This window comes from Pseudorca crassidens, chromosome 1 (assembly GCF_039906515.1).
Source record: "Pseudorca crassidens isolate mPseCra1 chromosome 1, mPseCra1.hap1, whole genome shotgun sequence".
Classification (NCBI taxonomy): Eukaryota; Metazoa; Chordata; class Mammalia; order Artiodactyla; family Delphinidae; genus Pseudorca; species Pseudorca crassidens.
Window position 1 is genome coordinate 37681031 of NC_090296.1, and position 21707 is coordinate 37702737.

At 38.6% G+C, this 21707-nt stretch overlaps 2 protein-coding genes across 7 annotated transcripts in view; one reads left to right on the top strand and one right to left on the bottom strand.

Annotated features, from left to right (window-relative positions):
• The window catches only part of ZBTB25 (zinc finger and BTB domain containing 25), a 32624-nt gene extending 16010 nt beyond the window's left edge, over positions 1–16614 (top strand). For 4 of the 6 annotated variants that reach the window (XM_067733633.1, XM_067733652.1, XM_067733624.1 and 1 more), the window contains one exon: positions 870–6627. In XM_067733633.1, coding sequence (XP_067589734.1) covers positions 870–2004 — 1135 coding nt within the window. In that variant the 3' untranslated portion in view covers positions 2005–6627. Of the gene's footprint in view, positions 1–869; positions 6628–6659; positions 6695–10151 lie in introns of those variants that run through there. The other 2 variants (XM_067733671.1, XM_067733661.1) reach the window with 2 other exon arrangements.
• On the bottom strand, positions 12340–21590 carry AKAP5 (A-kinase anchoring protein 5). The gene is made up of 2 exons (XM_067733686.1): positions 21455–21590; positions 12340–18878 (listed from the first exon to the last, which is right to left on the bottom strand). Exon 2 carries the CDS (start codon positions 18609–18611, stop codon positions 17325–17327), a length of 1287 nt encoding a protein of 428 aa, XP_067589787.1. The 5' UTR covers positions 18612–18878; positions 21455–21590; the 3' UTR covers positions 12340–17324.
• Positions 21591–21707: the final 117 nt, after the last annotated feature.

Below are 21707 nucleotides of genomic sequence, written 5' to 3' on the forward strand. Positions count from 1 at the left end.
AAACATAAAATTTGCCATTTTAACCATTTCTATTTGTACAATTCAGGGGCATTAATCACATTCACAGTGTTGTGCAACCATCACCAATATCTATTTCTAAAACTTTTTATCACCCCAGAAAGAAACTGTAACCATTAAATAATAACTCCCCATTCTCTCTACCCCCAAGCTCCTGGTAACCTCTAATCTATTTTCTGTCTCTATGAATTTTCCTAATCTAGATGTTTCTTATAAGTGGCATCATATAAAATTTGTCCCGTTGTATCTGGCTTATTTCACTTAGCATGTTTTCAGGGTTCATCCATTTTGTAACGTATATCAGAACTTCATTCCTTTTTATGGCTGGATAACATTCCATTGTATGTATATGCTGCATTTTGTTTATCCATTCATCTGCTGATGGACACTTGGGTTGTTTCTAGCTTTTGGCTAATGTGAATCATGCTGTAATGAACATTGGTCTATAGGTATCTATTTGAGTTCCCGATTTCAGTTCTTTTGGTTATATACCCAATAGACTATTAAGTTCCTTAAGAGCAGGGTACCTATTTTATTCATCACTTTTCTACCCCCTGGCATGCAGTTTAAGTGCATATCACTTAGGAGTCACTAATTAAATGTTGAACTAATCAGAATATCTGTGTTTCTTAACTTTAGGCAGTAGATTGAATACATGAAGACTTGTTGCTGCGCCATAAAACTGGTATACAATGAAAACTTAAGCTTTTGTTGCTGAGTTTCATCAAGGCAGATTGCTAAGTTAGAACTTCTTAGGAAGAAACTGCTTTAGCCTAAGACTGTGTACTGTTAACTAAAAGGCCAACCGGGTTGTTTCATTCTGTGTGGGTCTGTTTTTTTGTTTTTAACAGTGAATGCATAAAAATACAACCAACTGACATCCAACCTGACATATTCAGCTATTTGTTGCACATTATGTACACGGGGAAAGGGCCAAAACAGATTGTGGATCATAGTCGTTTGGAGGAAGGGATTCGATTTCTTCACGCCGACTACCTTTCTCACATTGCGACTGAAATGAATCAAGTGTTCTCACCAGAGACTGTGCAGTCCTCAAATTTATATGGCATTCAGATCTCAACGACCCAAAAAACAGCTGTCAAACAAGGGCTGGAGGTCAAGGAAGCTCCTTCCAATAACAATGGAAATAGAGCTGCTGTCCAGGGTGACCACCCCCAGTTGCAGCTCTCTCTTGCTATTGGGCTGGATGATGGCACTGCAGACCAGCAGAGGGCCCATCCTGCTGCCCAGGCCTTGGAGGAGCACCAGAAGCCCCCCGTGTCCATCAAGCAGGAGAGATGTGACCCAGAATCTGTGATTTCCCAGAGCCATCCCTCACCCTCTTCAGAGGTGACAGGCCCTTCTTCCACTGAAAGCGGTATCAAAACACACCTATGCCATTACTGTGGGGAACGTTTTGATTCCCGTAGTAATCTAAGACAGCATCTCCATACCCACGTGTCTGGATCCCTCCCATTTGGTGTCCCTGCTTCCATTCTGGAAAGTAACGACCTTGGTGAAGTGCATCCACTTAATGAAAGTAGCGAGGCTCTTGAATGCCGCAGGCTTAGCTCCTTCATTGTCAAGGATAATGAGCAGCAGCCTGACCACTCACACCGGGGTGCCACAGAGCCTTTGCAGATCAGTCAAGTGTCTTTGATCTCCAAAGACACTGAGCCAGTAGAATTAAACTGTAATTTTTCTTTTTCAAGGAAAAGAAAAATCAGCTGTACTATCTGTGGTCATAAATTTCTCCGAAAGAGCCAATTACTGGAGCACATGTATACACACAAAGGTAAATCTTACAGATATAACCGATGCCAAAGGTTTGGTAATATATTAGCCCAGAGATTTCAGCCATATTGTGACAGCTGGTCTGACATCCCCCTGAAAAGTTCTCGCTTGTCGCAAGAACAGTTAGACTCATCTTGTGCCTTAGAGTCAGAACTCACACAAGAAAATGTGGATACTATCCTGGTTGAGTAGCAGTTTCTCCTTCAGGATTTTTGTATCAGTTCTGAAAAAGAAAACTCACATACTTCTTTTAATTCATAAATTATTTTTCTCCTCAAGTTCTATTGACTTTTTCTTTACCATTTATCCATAGTTTTAAGGTTGTATGTATTAGATCTTTTTATTGTAAGATATATTGATACATAGCTACTAAAATGTAACCTTCAATTAGGGCTGTGAAGTTTTCATAAATTAAATCACAATTTAGAAATCAGAAATCAATATAGAAGTATGGAAGTTTTTCCAGGTTGTAGAATCTGTAAAATCAAATTGAATATGAAATAAGTGAAATCTTTTTTAAAGAATATTCTAGACTATCACTTTTGGTTAATGTTCCACATGAATTAAGCCCTTATGAGGATTATTTTAAAATATTTTCTGCCATACAGGGAATTAATAGTTTTTAGTGCATAACTATATGTTATAATGTATAAATCATTTGTTTTAAGGCATAGCTATACCAAATCGTGAGTAGTTTTAAATTACTTTTTACTTACTAGCTGTGCAACATCTTATGTGGCTTTATTTTTTTTTAACACTGAGCATACCTCATTTTCAATAAAAAATATTTAAGAGAGAGAAAGGGAGAAGAGTCAGAAACACACACAAAAACTTAAACAGAAAGATACGTACACATAGATAAGCATAGAAGCCCCTGGTGTTAGAGACAGAAATTCAGATAGATCTGTGTTGACTGACACCCTAATGTTATCTTAATCTAGAGTGTTTTCTTAAAGACCTTAAGGGAGGGGCTTCCCTGGTGGCGCAGTGGTTGAGAGTCCGCCTGCCGATGCAGGAGACACGGGTTCGTGCCCCAGTCCGGGAAGATCCCACATGCCGCGGAGCGGCTGGGCCCGTGAGCCATGGTCGCTGAGCCTGCGTGTCCGGAGCCTGTGCTCTGCTACGGGAGAGGCCACAACAGTGAGAGGCCCGCGTACTGCAAAAAAAAAAAGACCGTAAGGGAGTTTGAGATTTTTATGACCAGAGGTTTACATGAGCTTATGAGGTAAATGATAAAATACAAATTATCTTTCTGCCTACAGTATCAGAAGATTTTATAGGCTACCTGGGTTGACATTAATTTTCTAATAATCACCTGAAAAGGTAATTTTTCAGTGGCACAATTTAAACTTTTTTCTGGTCCATAAAACCAGTAGAGTAGATGTAGTCAGTGTCCTAGAACTATGTTTAAAATCCATGACAGCCTTCCCTCTATGAATCAACTTAACTCCCTTTTATATTGGTGAAACTTACAAAGCTAAAATTCCAGAAAAATTAAAATTGGTGGACTGAATGATAGATTCTCCTGCTGTGTGTAGCTGGGAAATAGCTGGTTAAACTTCACCACAGAGTATAGATGTAAATTGTTTCTGAGATGTTTAAATTTAAAATACTAGAGAGTCAAGGATAACAAAAGAGAGAGGCTTCAGAACAGCCTTATCTTTTTTTGTATGCTGCCCTGCTAAATTCTAAACCTCACAGGTATCTTAGTAAATTTAATAAATTTGGTTTGTGAAGATTAGAATTAAACTACGTACAGAAACTGTTTGATCTCCTTCCTGACTGCTCACTTCTGCGGTTATTTCCTGACATCAGAGTTCCTCAACGGTATCCGAGTTCAGTCAGGATGTAGCTCAAAGAGAAATCCAGCTCATTCTGAGGGCACAAAGGTTTTCTCTGGGTTATCAGTGAGTTTAGGTGAATTATGAACTGATAAGTTTTTCTTAAGGAGTGAATGAAGAAAACCAATGGGCATTGTCTAAGGTGGTTGAGTTTCTGTCGTAGACATGGATGGGAAGCCTTGTGGGGCCCAGGTTGACATATGTTAAGAGCAAAATCTAAGTAGCTATTGATACAGAGTCAGTTGTATTGGGAGTAGTTAAAACAAATGTATTGCTCTTTAGTGTCAGAACTGCATCTAATCTTATATGTAAATCATTTAAGTAATTATTCAAACTCATACTGTCCTCAAAGACTTCATCTCATAGGATGAACACAAATATTAACATTGATTTCATGTATCTTAGGCTATTCTAGATATATTCCCTAGCCTTCTTCAAGTAAAGTTTTATTTTTCTCATTTAGATAAAAATTTTCCTGATTTTTCTCTTCTGTTTTCTTTCCTACTTGCTCAGTCATTAGTCGTTGACACAAAGAAGTGTGTATAGCTAAAGGGTGGGAGTAAGTGTGCATATGAATTGTGGTGTAGGGCAGCAGTTCAGGGCAGAGTCTGGATGTGGCAAAAGTTTGCTTTTGGCTGACTGTTCATGACAGACAACATTAACTTAAAGCAGAGATATATCTACTTTTGTTGGGTGTTAAGAAAAGAGTGCTTAACTGTATTTTTATTCTTATTCATAGTTACTTTTATTATTAGGAATTCAAAACAAATGTTCTTTTCCTTCATCTTCACAGTATTCTGTCTATATTAGGAAGTGGGAAAATGATTACTCCATTTTATAGGAAAATATCCCAAAACCTGGGTTCCAGAGAGCCAGTGAATCACTATTCACTGTGGGAAATGACCCCCGTTTTATCTTTTTCATTCATTCAACAGGAATATTTTTAAAATAGCTATTTTATGACTAACACTGTGCCCTGAGTGTATTTTTTTAAGACATGATTCCTCACTAAGAAAAATCTACTTTGTATAAAAAAGTCCTCCCAGCAAAACCCTTTAGTTTTGACTACATCATTTGTAAAATGGAGCTATTATCTTAGCCATATAGTATGGTTTGCATGATGATTATCAAACTCTTAAAACTGGAAATGCTGTGTACACCTTAATGTATTGGGCAAGTACTAGACAGACATTTTCCCTTTGGATCAGCTTAGAATTTTCCCTTCTTTCTAGATCCCACATATAGTTGTTCTCTGGAGGAAAACAGACTGTTTCAGTATTTGTCCTTATTAGCCTATTGTCAGAACTCAGTATCTGATAAGTGCAGTCTGCCTTATAAGAAAACCAAAATTTCTTGATTTATCTCCTGAGATTATTATCTCTTTCTCTGATTTTCTGACTTCCCATCTGTAAAGTGTCTGTAAGCAATCCCTACCTCACAGGGGTGTTGTGAGGATTTGTATTAAACCTGTGTTAAGTTCTATCAGTATTACTGGTAAAAACCAACCATATAAAGAAAACTACATTCTACATGTTTTCTGCAGCTAAACCTATTAACTTTAGTATTCCAACTCATAAATTCTAGAATGTCTTAAAAGCAGTCATGTACTACTTAATACTCAATAATTGGCAGAATTCTTATTTTTTTGGCAGAATTCTTATTTTTTTTTTTTTTTTTACAAATACTCTAGAAACAGCAGTGTTGCTAGAATTCCTATTCTACCTACCATAGTTTAACCATCAGTATTTCTCTTCAGCCTTTAACAAGGAGGATATTAATTCTTTGGTGTTATTGGGAATGAAACCTTGCCAAGTGCAACTTTATTTAAAGTTCCCCCAAACGTATTATTTACATATAGGAAACGGAACAAAAGCAATGGAGAAAATACTATTTTCATTTCTCTGATGTAGGTCATCTAAAAAGTAGATGGAGACCAGAAATGGAGCAGGGCAAATAACCGAGTAATTCATTATGTTTTGTCAAAATAGTAAGGCTTCACTTAAAACAGAAGGAAATACATATTAATCATGTATAATTCCACTGATGTTTATTTGCACAGGCAAATTCTTGATGTTGTAACTCAGATCCTTGAGAAGTATCCATTTTTTTGTAGTAATTGAGGTAAAAATAGGCGATGTGAAGAATTTTCATAATGTAACTTGTATCTTTGTATGTTTTAAACTAAATGTAGCTCTATGGTATTTTATTATAATTAATTTTTGAATTCCTAAGAATGAAATCTGTACATTTTTATTCTTTGCTGTACTTCTGTGTTTGTATGGTTGGACTTTTTTGAAAACTGGTAAGATTACACAATCCTATGCCTGGCTGTCTTAAATATAAGGAATTACAAACTGTGATTTTTGTCTTCAAGACCTGGAAGAATCCTTTGTGCTTCAGTGTATATCTGTGCCACACTTGATTAATTAGTAGATATTGCTCCAATGCAATTGATGTTAACTGTCATCAACTCTTCTATTTTGTGCCAAATAAAGTCATTTAATCAGATTAAATAAAATATCAACTTAAAATACTTTCAAAGAAACTTGGATTTCAAAAACCTGTACCAAAAAAAAAAGGCAAAAGGGAATTCCCTGGTGGTACAGTGGTTAGGAGTCTGCACTTTCACTGCCGAAGGCCTGGGTTTGATCCCTGGTCGGGGAATTAAGATCCCACAAGCTGCACAGCACGGCCAAAAAAAGAAAAAGAAAAAAAGCAAAAACTTGTACAAGGAAAAAGGGCCCCTGAAGAAATCTTCAAAGTACTAGTAATAGTAACACATAATACAGGAGACTGAAATCAATAATATATTGTATGGTTAAACTCTTCCACCTAATGTATTGTGAGTTTGCTTCAGAAACATTATTTCAGAAAGTTTCGTATTCTCCATTTGGAATGAAAACTGTGAATTTCATGTATTTTATCATGACAAATAAATTAATGTGACTTGATCATAAACAAAACCTTTTATTAACTCAGCTTATAGAATGTGTTCTTATTTTACAGCAGTGTCTGCCAAATGTTGTCTTCCTAGTGTTGAGGTAAGTGGTCTCTGTACCAGGTAACACTTTGGATGTGTGATGCAAAAATGCATCAGTGAGTCCAATTCTTACCAGCCATAATCTGTGTTAATAGAAAAGTGATGTCCTAATCAAGTGCTTTCCAACTGCCATCTCTGGAAAGAAAGGTACTATGTAGTCATTTCCCAGAAGTTTCTTGCTTTGCTCCTTCCTTTCTTCCCTATTTTCTCTCTATCTCCTCCAGTAGCGTAATCTGCAACAGTGGTTCTTAGCCAGGACGTATTAGTCAGGTTCTCCAGAGAAACAGAACCACACTGTGTGTGTGTGTGTGTGTGTGTGTGTGTGTGTGTGTGTGTGTGTGAGAGAGAGAGAGAGAGAGAGAGAGAGAGAGAGAGAGAGAGAGAGAGAGAAAGATTGAGTGATTGACTGATTATAAAGAATTGGCTCATGCAGATATTGAGGCCAAGTCCCAAGATCTACAGTTGGTAAGCTGGAAACCCAGGGAAGCCAATGGTGTAGTTCCAGTCCAAACTTTGCAGTTTGAGAATCACAAAGGCAGGAAAAGACCAATGTCCCAACTTAATAGGCAGAAGTTACCCTTACTCTTAGGAGGGTCAGCTTTTTCTATTCAGGCCTTCAACTGGTTGGACAAGGGCCACTCACATTAGAGAGGGCAGTCTACTTTACTCAGTCTACTGATTCAAATGTTAATCTCATCCAGAAACACAGACACATCCAGAATAATGTTCGACCAAATATCTGGGTATCCCATGGCCCAGTCAAGTTAGACACATAAATTTAACTATCACACGGGGTGGTCCCCTTGCACCATGGTGAAATTTGGCAATGTGGAGGTGTTTTGGGTTGTCACAGCTGGGTGGGGGTAGGGGAAGGTTGCTGTTGGCATCTAGTGGGTAGAGAGACCGAGGGTGCTCTAAACATCTCACAGTGTAGAGTATAGGCCCCACAACGAAGAGTTTTCCAGCCCAAAATGTCAGTAGTGCCGAGATAGGCTACTCCTGGTCTAGAAGGGCAAAGTAAGTTTTATGAGGATTGTTAAGAGCTAAAGGATACAAAACTTAAATTTAGCGATTTTTGTCCCGGTCATCTTTGAAGTTAATACAGTTCTTAAGGAGTATGAGATGTGTTTGTTCAGAATTAAATTTCTATCTGTATTCACTTTTATGCCATCTTTTCAAAGGTACAAAATGTGATTATTAAAAATCATAGATGTATTAAGCAACAAGACAGTTTTAAGTCTGTTCATATAACCTTTGAACTAAACAATTGTGTCTATAATAAGGTCTCTCTGAAATTAAAATGTGATCGTAGTTTGTAATTTGTGTAAATATTTAATCTGGCCAAAAGGTGGCACCAGTGTACCTTTTAAAAGTCTATTTTACATTATGCTCAAATTTGGCATCACTGTTTGCTTAATTCACATATATTTAATACTTAGCTATTCCTGAATCTTGCTTCACTTTATAGAGTCATGACTAATGAGAATCTTCCTTGAATCCCATAATATATTAGGTACTGAAATATACTGACATCCCTCTTTGATCAAGATGCTTCCAATTTACCTGTACAGAAGCAGATAACTTTTTAAAATATCACATTTAGTGTGCTTGTTATATCAAGCATTTCTGAGGATTCTTGTAAGTCTTTAACATTAAGTCTTCAGAATTTTAGTCTCAATCACATTTGTTCTTCTAATCAGACATCAGACTCAGTTTTTGGTGTTCTACCTGGTCAAGAGATAAATCCAGGGACATTTGAGTAAATACTCCCTAGTTTCTTACCTCTTGCTTCTTTTCTTCATAGCCACAACCTCGGAGTTTGGCCTGTATATTATTTTCTGAAATTTACTTTCTCTTTCAACTGTGATTCAACAACTGGCTTTCTAAGCTGCTGTTCTTTATCCTTTTCTTCCCTCACTTCCTTCCACCAGTTTCATTCTCCGAGACGGCTGAGACATTCTCTAATAGAGTTCTTGTACCTTCCAATACTGAGTGAATACAGGCTACCCTTTCCTCCCCATAATTTCTGCTTACAATTTACTATTAATATTATCCTAGGACTTTGTACCTCATCACCAAATGCTTCTCTTAAATTTATTTTACAACTGATTAGCCAACTTGGGCTTGGGCAACTTGGGAGAATGAACCTGCTTCCTCCCAGATAAATTCTCTTCCAGTATTTATATAATGTTGAAACTTTTTTCATTGAAACAACTTGGTGATATTGTATCAAAATAATGGAAATAAAGGATCTTCCCTTAAGCTGTTAGAAAACCTTGGTGTCCTTTTATGTCAGAAATCTGAAGGAATAGCAGTGCTCTGGGAGAGCTTCTCTGCACAACTGAACTGGTCCTTGCTCTCTTGGGAGCTGGGGGAGAGGCTTGTGCAGGAAGGAGGCCTGGGAAGGAGGCCTTCATCAGCTGCAGTTGTTATCCATTGTCTGATCTATGCTATTACTGAATTTCAGGAAGGTTCATGTTAGATTTTTGTGGACCAAACAGGCCTTTGAGGAATGAGATCTTGTGAATTTAGCTCTGCCGCATTTTTCTGTAGTGGAAGCCATATGGTACTTAGTCCAAACCATATGTAGGAAAATACCTAATTGAAAAAAAATTTTTTTTTTGGTTTCTGGCATTTGTACTAAGTGCCTTGTAGGGAGGAAAATCTAAAGAACCTATGGTGGTTCTATAGGAAAAGGATACATTTGCAAAGATAAGGGAAAAGGTTTTAAAATGCAGACCAAAGATTCCAGTGGAGTGAGTCTCAAAAGATTTTTTTACTGGACCAGTTCTCATTTCCCAACATTGCCCTTCTTTCACATATGTGCATAGTCTGCTGTGAGCTCGGTGGTACCTGTCCTCTCTTTCTATCACAACATTTTAAAGTGTGGGAGGAAAGGCATATAAATGGAAGGCTCCTTTTTAAAATTTAAAACATTTCCTGTTTCACTGTTAACATCACCAGTTTTGCAGATCTCTCAAACTGGTGGTTATGTTCAGACCCACCACATAGAGCCATGCAAATTATGCACAATAAACTGTAGGGGGCGTCACTCACCAAATGCGTGCTTCTGGAGTTGGGCTGTATAGTTTGAACAGCTGTGCAAGGCAGCCGTGCCTTTCCTTATCCTGGGTTAAATGTTGAGTCTAAGAAGCCCTTATTTTGAATTTCTGCAGCAAGTAGCAGTTTTCACTGATGCAGCCAGGAAATTATATTAAACTAAAATACACAGGTGGTATAAAGAACAATGAAATCAGAATAAGAAAAAATGAATACTCCCTCGGTGACACAACTATGTGTTTGTCAAAATGTGTAGAACTGTGCACTAAAAAGGGCGTATTTTACTGTATGTAAATTGTACCTTAATGAAAAAAGGTTAAGACCACCCAGATAAATATAGAAAGTCTTGGAGCTTAATGAGCCATGATGATTATCATTCACTTTTAATCCTTCCATAGGTCAGAAAAAAACACCAGCCAGATATTGAGTATAGAGAAGAAAACCCATGAAACTAAAAAGGTAATTCTGAAATTCACTCTGAAATAAGCCAAATTACGGATAAGGCTGTTTGTGGCACATCTGAAAGGTTGACTTTTTTTCACCTGAATTGAATAGTGAGCGACCAATTATTTTGGCATTCCGTGCATGTTAGCCTTCACAGAGTACAAGAAGAGTTCTAACCAGTTATTTTGATCAGGGGGATAGAAATACTCTAGTTAAGTTTTGGGTTTTTTAAAATAAATTAATTTTATTTATTTTTGGCAGTGTTGGGTCTTCGTTGCTGCATGGGGGCTTTCTCTAGTTGCAGCGAGCGAGGGCTACTCGTTGCAGTGCGCGTGCTTCTCATTGCGGTGGCTTCTCTTGTTGTGGAGCACCGGCTAGGTGTGCGGGCTTCAGTAGTTGTGGCACGAGGGCTCAGTAGTTGTGGCTCGCGGGTTCTAGAGCGCAGGCTTAGCAGTTGTGGCACACGGGCTTAGTTGCTCTGTGGCATGTGGGATCTTCCCGGACCAGGGATTGAACCTGTGTCCCCTGCATTGGCAAGCAGATTCTTAACCACTGCACCACCAGGGAAGTCCTCTAGTTAAGTTTTTATACCACAAATGGCTATTCCACACGGAACCTCTGCATTGTAATTTATATATGAGGATATTTGATTGGTTTGAGCATGCATGCCTGTAGCTGCATTACTCTTACCTGTGACTGATCACAGATATGGTCCAGAGACCCACTTGTAGCTATACTGACTGGACCTTCCTGTGTTCTGAAGGTACAGATGTCAAAGTAGGGATTTGGGAATAAAAGGTTTGAGTACAAGTGTACAAATGACTGCATCTGCTTTTGTGTCACCCTGTGCTCCCTATCTCCCAGGAATATGGAATTGGAAGGCCTGTTTTTTATGGCAACAAGTATAGCTGTGAAAAGTGTAGGAAAGGCTTAATCTCTGCTCTATAATTGCACTGTCATAAATATCAAGATAAGGCCAAAAGTCCTATTTGAGTCTAGCCACGAAACAAATTGTGAGGAAAGTGCGTCTCGTCTTGCTAACATGCAGAAACTGCTGGACACCACTACCATTGCTATTATGATAGTTTGGAATTTACAGAGACAGTTTTTTTTTTTTTTTACAGAGACAGTTTTAAGTTTGGGAGTTTCCCAACCTAGGAGCCACCATCCTCCCCTCACGTAGGTTTTCCTTAATTGTTCGTAGTGTCTGTGCCCAGCTTTGCTGAGGATTTTCTGTGAATGTATAGTGTGCTCATGTACATATATACATATACTTGCTTTTTTCCCTAAGTTCAGGAACTTAGCCTCCAGTGATCTCAAGCTTCAGGGAAAAAAAGAAAGGTATGTACTTCTCCAAGGGATTGGGAACTCCAGAATTCAGCGTTAAGGGCAGAATTGCCTGAGAGGACAAGTGTTGCAAAAGGTTATGTACTTTTCTCTTAAATTAGAAAGATGTGATTTAATAAAATTTTTTAAATTCTGCAAAGTGTGAAATATTAAATACCCTATGTACAGTGTACCTTAACAAGACATTTTATTTTGGAACAAAGTTTAGTTTTAGGACTTTTAAGACGCTATCAAGTTTAAATTGGTCCCAAGATTTGGAAAGCACATTCTTTCATAGTGCCTATTTACTGTCAATGGGCTGTGCTTAAGAAAAAAACAGGGTTGCTGATGTTAAGGGAAGAAAATCAGTGTCTTAATAAACACAGAACTTTTGAAACACCCAGCTTTAGCAGGCACCATCTGAATAAGCATTTCCACATAAAGATTGCTTAGTAATTTGGAAAACCATACAGATTATTACCAATTTATAGGTTAATACAGAAAAGACAACTAGTGACAATAGCAAGAGACAATGAAAACAAGTACACTTCTGTCAACTTCATAGATGGCATCAAAGTCAGAATTGCCCTTTAGTTGGAATTATTTCAGTGAAATTGAATTCAAGTTCGAGGTGTTTGTGTTTCTCTTTGCTGGAGGTGGGCTCTTTTAGGCATGTCTTGTAAAGTTTGGCCAACACTCAGGAGAATAGAACTTTTGGTGGTACGAACTCAGTAGTTTCAGTGTGATCTTTATGGTTTTAGGAAATTAATGTACTATACCACGTTTCTCTTAAAAGATTTGGATAAATAAAATAAACATGAGCCAATATAACATTTATTTTGTATTAACAGTACATATATTAATTCAGGTTTGAAACCTTTTTTCTACAGAGTATGATTTCTTTAATATTCGCATCTGATCCACAATAATATAGTACTAATTTTAATGAGAAATACAAATTGGAACTTCTGCTTTCATAATAGCTCATCCACTTAACATTTTTACAAAGAACTACTATAAATATGTAACATTATGCAGGCTTTTTTCTGCACCTGTTCACAAATCAGAAGGAATATACTTTTAAGCTATTTAGCAACCGAATGCTATCAAACTGCCCCTGTATTTATATGACCATCTCCTCATACCAGACAAAATGAATCTCTTTCTCTTTAGTCTCCATGCACTCACGATGCTGCATTACTGTGGTTCTTTGCCTTAACCCCTGTCCAAGTTTCAGCTGCTGCGGCTCCCTAGGTTGAGCTCTTCGAGGGCAGGGAGACTGTCCCCTTTATCAGTGTTTGGCATGTGTCATACCCAACACATGTTGAATAAATTGAATTTAATCTAAATTTAAGTAGTTTCTTTCTGTTAAATTTTTGTAACTAAGTAAGGATTACAAAAAAACTTCAAAAATGTGCCATAAAATGTACTACATACTGAAATTTTGAATTCTGTATAATGAGAAACTTCATGTTTGTGAAGCAATAAAACATCACAGGAATTTGAAACTAAGAAACGCTAAACCTTAAATGAGGATGTTTAAAAATGCAGAAAGGGCAGGCAGAAAAGTCCACCCCTAATGTATTGAGTATCAGGTGAAATTAGAAAGCAGACTTCACACATTTGAATAAAGTTGACATTAAAGGGGTATTTTCAAACAATGGATTCTAAAGCTTAATAATTATGTTAATTCTGCTGTAAATCCCCCCAAATTAATTATTAACTATAAAAAATAAGGCAACTTGAAGTTAGAAACTTATGGATGAAGTTAACTCTGGATTTTTTGCAGAAGCCAGATTCGACTGGTGCCCTCTCATGATCCATTATTTCTAAAAGCCTTTAGCTGGAAGGCTATTCACACATATTGGTGAAATAACGTAATCGCTCAGAAATAAATCAGAGTTTTTAAGACTTCATTAAATAGTAGACCAATTAAGATCACAAACTTCGTGCTGTCAGATGGATTATCTTCAAAGAAAATTATGCTGACAGCTTTTCTGAAGAACTCCATTTGTACCAAATGCTTATTGTTCCTTGAGGTGGAGGAGGTGGCAGGGAACATGATTCCTCTTTGAATGTTCTTCTGTTTTCTGCTACCTTTACTTAAATGTGACCAGGGACTATTTTTATATCCTATAAAGTAATTTGAGAAAATGTTAAGTGAATAGTGCTACACAAAATAGAGGAGGATTTTTGTATTCGCTTGTTGTAAAGCAAACTGAATAATACTTGAATCTTAAAAGGGGGAAGATAATGTGCTGAAGAAGTTACCTGATAAACCAACCAGCCTTGTAAAATCGAGTTCAAAGAGAAACTGAATCCCAGCTACTTAATAAATGTTCACTAAAAGCAGCATTTATACCACAGCAAATTTAAAGGAAAATTAATGTGGTGTTATTAAATTGCCTTTTAAGTGATATTTTAATATTGTCAAATGGATGTGAATTGAATAAGAACCTATTTATATTCATTTAATGTCTTGCATATAAGGTCAAATTGCTTAAAATAAATACCATTAAAATAAAAAAAATATGAGAAACTTCTAAGTCATCTGATTCCTAATTATTTCTATAACAACAAAACAATTTAGATCACCTTACAATTCATAGTAGTGGGATTTGGCCATGTAGCAGATATAATCAGATTGAGACCAATTAATTTCTGGAATCCTTTTTCAAACTGGATCCTACTTATTTAATTCACCAGATATTCTCAATAGAAAAGACTGAGGAGAAACCACTTAAGAATGAATGCAAATAGAGTACACATGTCATCACAAAAACTATCAATTATAATACATTCTAACCAAATATGTACCACACCACAGTGGAAAAAAAATAGAAACCTAGGACTACTTAGATAAAATGTTACTTTCTTAGAAGAATTTCATTACACATATTTACCTCACGTTTTTAAAACTCCCAAATAAATATACCTGCACATTTCAAAATATTTTCAATAACTGGTAAATGTTATACTTTTTGCTTATTCATGAGAAATTACTAAAAATTTACAATGAAAGTATATGGCTTGAGCCATCCTTGCAGTAAATGAAGGCAGGATTCTTCGAAACACTGTTAAATGCACCAACTTTAATCAGTCTTTTTAAATTGCTCACTTTTAAATATGTAGTTGCTGGTAGCTGTCCAAGTCCATTAGCACCACATATAGTGAATTAAAAAGAGTTTTTAGGGAGGATGACTTAGCAGTCTTTTTTTAAAAAATGTTTAAAAATTATACAATTAAATGAAATTGATTTCTTGGGTCATGTTTTGAAAGATCCACTTTTCATCTTGTGAAACTGAAGGATTTTGGTAGCTTCCCTCTTCCTCCCACCCCACCCCCCAAGGTTATAAGCATGAAGGTAGGAAAATCTGGGGGAATACGGGGAATACATTTACACTTCAGCAAAGAATCTTGCTAATAATATCCATTATCTGGTTCAGTTCCAAAGTCAGATTAGGTTCTTCTGCCAGAGGTCTCAATATGTACTTACAGGAAGAAACAAAGATTCTATGGGACAAATTAGCACATACTTTCTGTATGCAATCCATAAATAATGCAGGAAGTCACCAGATCATTTGAAATCATCTAATGTACATTCTTTTCTCCAAGAATGTACAAATACCTTACAACTCAAGCAAAAGCTCTTCATTACTTCATCTACTTTCAGAGTGACACTGTCACTCAGTTTAGACAGTGGAGGACTGTACAATAGGAACCCTGACCTGTGAGGTACGGAAGTGGGTTGCAGTATTAGGGTCATTTCACACAAGGAAAGGTTGAAACAATTACTTATTTTTTCAAAAAATATGACAATCATTGAGATCGATGATTTAAATAACTGAATAAAATGCAAACAAGCCCTTCTCATTGTTATATTAAGTTCATTTTTTTTTTTTTTGTAAGGGACTAGTTGGACTAAAATTACTGATGAAAAAGTTTATTTTCAATATCCGTGTAAAATTTTTACTGGTGTCTCTCAACACATAGGCACAATGAAAGATGTATTTGGCTCATTCTTAGCCAAGCATGAATATTTTCACTAAATTATTATGATTTCCTACGACTTTTACTGCCAGGTTTGCTTTGAGTCCACTCTCCCCTCTTTGAGGAGAGATTGATGAAGACAGTCTCCAGAGATTTAATCTTGCAAGACGAATCGTGTGTTATATGTGGTAATCTGTTACTTGGGAAGTTTGTCTTCTCCTGGATGGAAAATAATCCACTTTTTGTTGTTTTAATTTAAAAAAATTATTTATTTTTTGGCTGAGTTGGGTCTTTGTTGCTGCGTGTGGGCTTTCTCTAGTTGCAGTGAGCGAGTGCTACTCTTTGTTGCGGTGCACGGGCTTCTCATTGCGGTGGCTTCTCTTGTTGCGGAACACAGGCTCTAGCTGCGTAGGCTTCAGTAGTTGTGGCACGCAGGCTCAGTAGTTGTGGCTCACGGGCTCTAGAGCACAGGCTCAGCAGTTGTGCACTGGCTTAGTTGCTCTGCGGCATGTGGGATCTTCCCTGGACCAGAGTTCAAACCCGACGTGTCCCCTGCATTGGCAGGCGGATTCTTAACCACTGCGCCACCAGGGAAACCCTGTTTTTTGTTTTTAGCTTTTCAGCAGATGATCCCATGCGCAAGTGGATTTTTTTTTTTTTTTTTTTTTTTTTGCAGTACGCGGGCCTCTCACTGTTGTGGCCTCTCCCGTTGCGGAGCACAGGCTCCGGACGCGCAGGCTCAGCGGCCATGGCTCACGGGCCCAGCCACTCCGCAGCATGTGGGATCTTCCCAGACCGGGGCATGAACCCGTGTCCCCTGCATCGGCAGGCGGACTCTCAACCACTGCGCCACCAGGGAAGCCCGCGTGCGCAAGTGGATTTTTATACAGGTCTGCTTGTGGCAGAAGAAAGATGGAGATGGAAAATGCACTCCCTGTTTCCACACCTTTGCACTTGGTAATTATTTGCCTGTTTGAAGTAATTTGTGAATGGCTTTTGTAAGGAACTTGAGCAAGACTAGAAAACCACTCATGTTTAATCAAACTATTATTTTTTTGGTTTGCAGTATTTTTTTTTTTTTTTTTTTTGCGGTATGCGGGCCTCTCACTGTTGTGGCCTCTTCCGTTGCGGAGCACAGGCTCCGGACGCGCAGGCTCAGCGGCCATGGCTCAAAGGCCCAGCGCTCCGCGGCACGTGGGACCCTCCCGGACCGGGGCACGAACCCGCGTCCCCTGCATCGGCAGGCGGACCCTCAACCACTGTGCCACCAGGGAAGCCCTGCAGTATTTTTTTGAGGTAAGACTACTACCTAGGAGTATAACAGCTATAAGTCACACATTCACAAAAATAGCTCACCTTATCACCATTTTATACAACATAAAAGTGCACTGTAAAAAAAAAGTTGTTGAAAACAGAATGCGATGTTAACCTATACACAGTGTTGAACTTTTAAAAGGAAACCAGGCTTTGTGACATCAGAGGACATTAAAGAGCTTATGGCATATGGCAAGTGCTCAATAAATACATCTTGCTTCTCCCAGGCAGTCTAATCTCCACAAACCATTTTAGCAATTTCCTAGATATTACTTTTCATTGCAATCTGTACTGACTTCCTTCAATCCAGAAGTGGCTACATTTCAGTGATAAGGGAGGATTTTACAACTTAATTCTTTAGCACTTCTGGGTTTGAACTGTACCTTTAAATTCTACAGATGTTAAATCTCTCATTTGTTACTGAATAAGAAATACCACAAATATGTAAAATAATTTACCATTAAGCATTTTTTCCCTCCCATGATGTGGAAATTAAGTCACTGTAGAAGATTGCTTTTTGCATTATCATCAGAGGCCATTTCATTAACCAGCTGTTCTATAGATAACTGGATAGCATTCTTGACAAGAGAAGAAGCTGTTTCTATTAAGAGTGTTTCATATTGTTCTGAAGTTCTACTCTCAAAACCACTATCATTAGCAAAAACCCCCACTTGCTCATTTTCGATTGAAATTAAGAATTGCTTAGGGACATTTTTAGATTTCTTAACATCAAATTCACTGATTTCAGTGTCTGTGATAATAATAGCAATTGGCTCCATTCTTTTGCTTTCTTCTGGTTTGGGTTTTTCTGCAGTGATTTCATTTACTTGAAAATCTGATTCCTGGCTCAGTTCAGTATCTTTCGGCTTGCTCTCCTCAGCAACAGTCTCTTTACTTTCACGGTCTTTCCAGTCTGGTCCACTTTCTAGGATACTGTTTCTGGCTTCTTCCAGAATTTGTTGATCTGGGACTGCAGGTGAGGGAGGAACATCAGAAACCACTGGGAGCTGGTGTTCTGTGTCTGAAGTTTCCAGTGGGCTTGCTTGCTGAGGTTGAATGCTTTGTTTTTCCTCAAGCGTTTCAATATCTTTTTCAAGGATTAGAGTTCCTGTTTGAATAGCAGAATGCCCTGTATCTAACTCAAGTTCTACTGAAATCACTTTCTCTCCAGGAGAAGTTATGCTGTTGTTCACATTTGATTCACAGACCTCATCACTCCCTTTCTGTGAGACATCTTCCCTTACATCCTGCTTCGACTTGGTCTTTGCTGCCTGGTCATCTGATTGGGTCAGAGTTTTTGTATCCAAACTTCCAGCCTGTCGTTGGACTTTGATACTGCAGTCTGAGTCTTCTATAATTTTGGAATGATTACTTCTTTTCTCCCCTTTTGAGAATTTTATACAGGGAATCTTGAGTCTGGATTTTGCCTTTTTTTTAGAATTATCATCCTCAGCATTGATTTCAGGTTGCACTTTGGCCTCAAAGGGCTTTGGCTGCTTTGAAGAATCTGACCTTTTGCTGCGTGTTACAAGGCGTTTGATGGAAGCCCAGGCCCCCCCGGGGGGCTCTGGCTGATAAGAAGCTCCTGCTTCTGGGGGACGCTTCCTTGCTGCATCAGCAGCTTCAGAGCCAGCTTTGGGCTTCATTGCTTTGGCTGCTTTCTTTCTTCTCTTGAAGCAAAGCGTCGATGCTCTTTCCTCCTGCCTCTCATTCTGAGGACTAACCTCTGCTGATCTCTTCTCATCCTTGCTTTCTACTTGTATTTCAGGAACTGTGATCTCCATTTTTATATTACACTCTTTCTTTCTCTAGAAATCTGTATCCTCTCTTCCTTAGCAGCCTTTTATGACAAAAAAGTAGGCAAAAATATCACACTAAGTAAAATTTCTTCCCGATGTAATCACTCCTTTCGTCTTACTCCATACAGTTGTTTTAGGTGGTTTTTCCAGTTATAAAAATGCCTTGTTTCACTATTACTTGTAATTTATCTCTTTAATTTCTTCATGAAAGCCCTTTTACTGGATAGATTTTTGTTTTATTTAAGGGTCAACCTGATAAGAGAAAAGAGAGTGGTATTTTATTTCACCATCAGCCTACTGTTTTCTATAGAGACTATTTCAGTTGAATGCATATGGTTCTACTGGGCATGTTTCCCATATAATAACTTACTAAAATGACTGGAGAATAAAAATTGGGGTTTACTTTTGCCCTATCCAAAAGATTTCAGTGTGAATTTCTTTTGCTGTCTGTTTGTTAAAACTTCATTTTGGATTACTCTGCAAATCTGATATTATTTTATCAGTTCTGGAGTTGTGTTGTCTTTACGAATCGTTTATGACTCTGAATTGCAAGTTAACAAACAAAAACCACCACACCACCATGAACAACAAAACACAATGAAGGGCAGGGTGTAATTTTTATTAATGCAGTAAAGAGCTCTGAAGTTGCAAAGGATCTTAGCGATTATTTGAGATTATTCAAGTCGAGCCAGATGAAGAAACTGAGCTCCAGAGTGGGCAGCTGGCCTGCTAAAAGCCACACAGTTAGATGAGGTCATAGCCAGAGTTAGAACTGAAGACTTTGACTCTCTAATGTTCTTTCCATTATACCATAAGGTTTCTGTTCTAAAAATGTATGTTCCATGAAGGAGGTGCTACTTTTCATACATGCCTTGGGAAATTTTTAACATTACTGTCATTCTCCACTCTTAAATCTGTTTGTGTAATTTTGACTTTTTTTTCTAAGTATCTGCAGTTCAGACATTTTCCATAACGAGCACATAGTTGAAGGTCAGAGTGAATGGTAATAATAGTTGACATTTATTGAGCAACTCCTGTCTATCAGGAAGTGCTAATAAGCACTTTTACATCTCTAATCGTCCCACAACATTACAGAGTAGGTGGTGGTATCACCATCTACAGATGAAGAAATTGAGGCCTAGGGAGGTTAAGTAACTTGCTCTAGATTATACAGCTAATCGATAACAGAGCTCAGATTCAACCCAAGATTGCCTGTTTCTAAAGCCCGTCCTCTGGAACTGGGTTTTAAGAGTTTCATCAGAAAAATGAATTGTTTGGAGATGCTAATCTGCACTAGACTCGCTAGTGAAAAAAATTTAAAAATTGCTTAAATGGTTGTGTTACCATAATGTAGCCCATCAACTGATAACTGAACCAAGACTAGACTGAGTTCTTGCTATTTTAAAATTTAAGCTTTTGCAGTTCTTTATATTTTATTTCTGTGGTTCTGGAACTAATTTGAAAGCCAGAAATAAGTTGATAAGATATGCAATTGGCAAACTGATTAGTTACATATAAATATAAAGGTATATTTTAAATCAATCCACAGAACGGTATGAGGGTACCAATGAATAGAGACGTGAGGTGATCACCTAACAAAAATCCTATGAATTTTAGTTGATGGATGTCCTAAAATAAGCAAAGGGACTCTTTCTTTGTATTTTTTTTTTTTTTTTTTTTGTAAATCCTTCACTGTTGAAGGTTTATTTGGGTAGCTCTTGATTCTGTGAACCACAGAAGGAATTGGAACTCTGAAAATCAGTTCATGATCTAAGTAAATATTCTCTTAGGTTGAGTGTTACATACTCCATGCCCCTGACAGAAAGGCAAAGTCATCCTAGAACAATGATGGAACTAAAATATGAACATTTTACAGTGTCCCTCCTCATACGATGTTTCCATAAGCACAAGAACCACAGCTGATTATAGCTCCTTAAGTCTCGTCACCTCTTGTGAGTTCTCAGTGCCTGAGAGTTTTTATTAACCAGAGGCTGTATAGCTAATAGAAATACTGAAATCGGATCATGTTTAGGAATGTATCATTTGAAACTAATCTGGATTGCCCAAAGACAACTGCTTGAGAAGCTCACTTAAATGTATATCATGATGCAGAAATAAATACCCAAACAAAACCTAACTGAAATGGGGAAAATGCAGCCTGTAGATACTAAAACTTTGCAGGACATTAGACTGCAAATGATTCTCCCTTAACCTGCACAAATAGTTTTATCGCCTGGGCAATCTTAAAGTCCCTGTTGTAATTTCCTGATAGAATCGCAAGTCTACTGCCACAAAAAATACCCCTTCCCCTTTTCCCGTGAGCAGAGAAGCACGGAGGCAAAGAGCAGCCACTTCCTGGGGAAAGCAGTGAATCTCTCCCAGCGCCAGGTGTGGACCACGAAGCTTTCGCCTGGAGGAGGGCGTCTCTCCTTCGGCTTGAATCGCCTTATGGCAGGAGCTAGAGCGTAGCAGAAAGTACTCAAAAAGGAAAGTGCTGGGGCGGGCGTGGAAGACATAACCCAGCTTCAAGCTATCTGCACAATTATAATGTCCAGGAACCCGGCACTCTATTTTCCCCCAAAAGGGGAAAGAAGGAAAAAAGCTACCAGCAACACGAGCTGTAACGCGCAGAGGATAGATGTGGGCAGAGCTTTCGAGGGTCGCGCTGGCTGGAGATTTCTGCAGACAAACGACCTTCCCGATTCTCACTCCGGCCACCTCGGGCGGCCCGGATTCCCGGTGTCCAGTGGGCACCTCCCGCCCACTTTGCCGCGCAGGTGCACCGGTCCGCACCCTTTACCTGCAACCTACTCGCCCTCTTCACTTACCGCGGGCGCCGGGGTCCCTGGTCGACGCTGTCGCCGAGGTCGCGGGGGCGCTCGCTGGGCTGGGCGCACGGGTAGGCGGGAAGCCACGGTCGCACCCGGAGCAAGCAGCCCTCTGCAGAGAACGCAGCCCCGCGGCGCCCCCTCCCCCAGAGGGCGGGGACAGACAGCCGGCTGCACCAATGCGCGCGGAGGGTGCGGGCGCGGGACGGGGCCGGGCTAGGGGCGGTGGGCGCGGGGGAGGGTGAGGGGGTGA

Bases quoted from the DNA above. Each gene is read 5' to 3' on its own strand.
- AKAP5 (XM_067733686.1), bottom strand. From the start codon at position 18,611: ATGGAGATCACAGTTCCTGAAATACAAGTAGAAAGCAAGGATGAGAAG.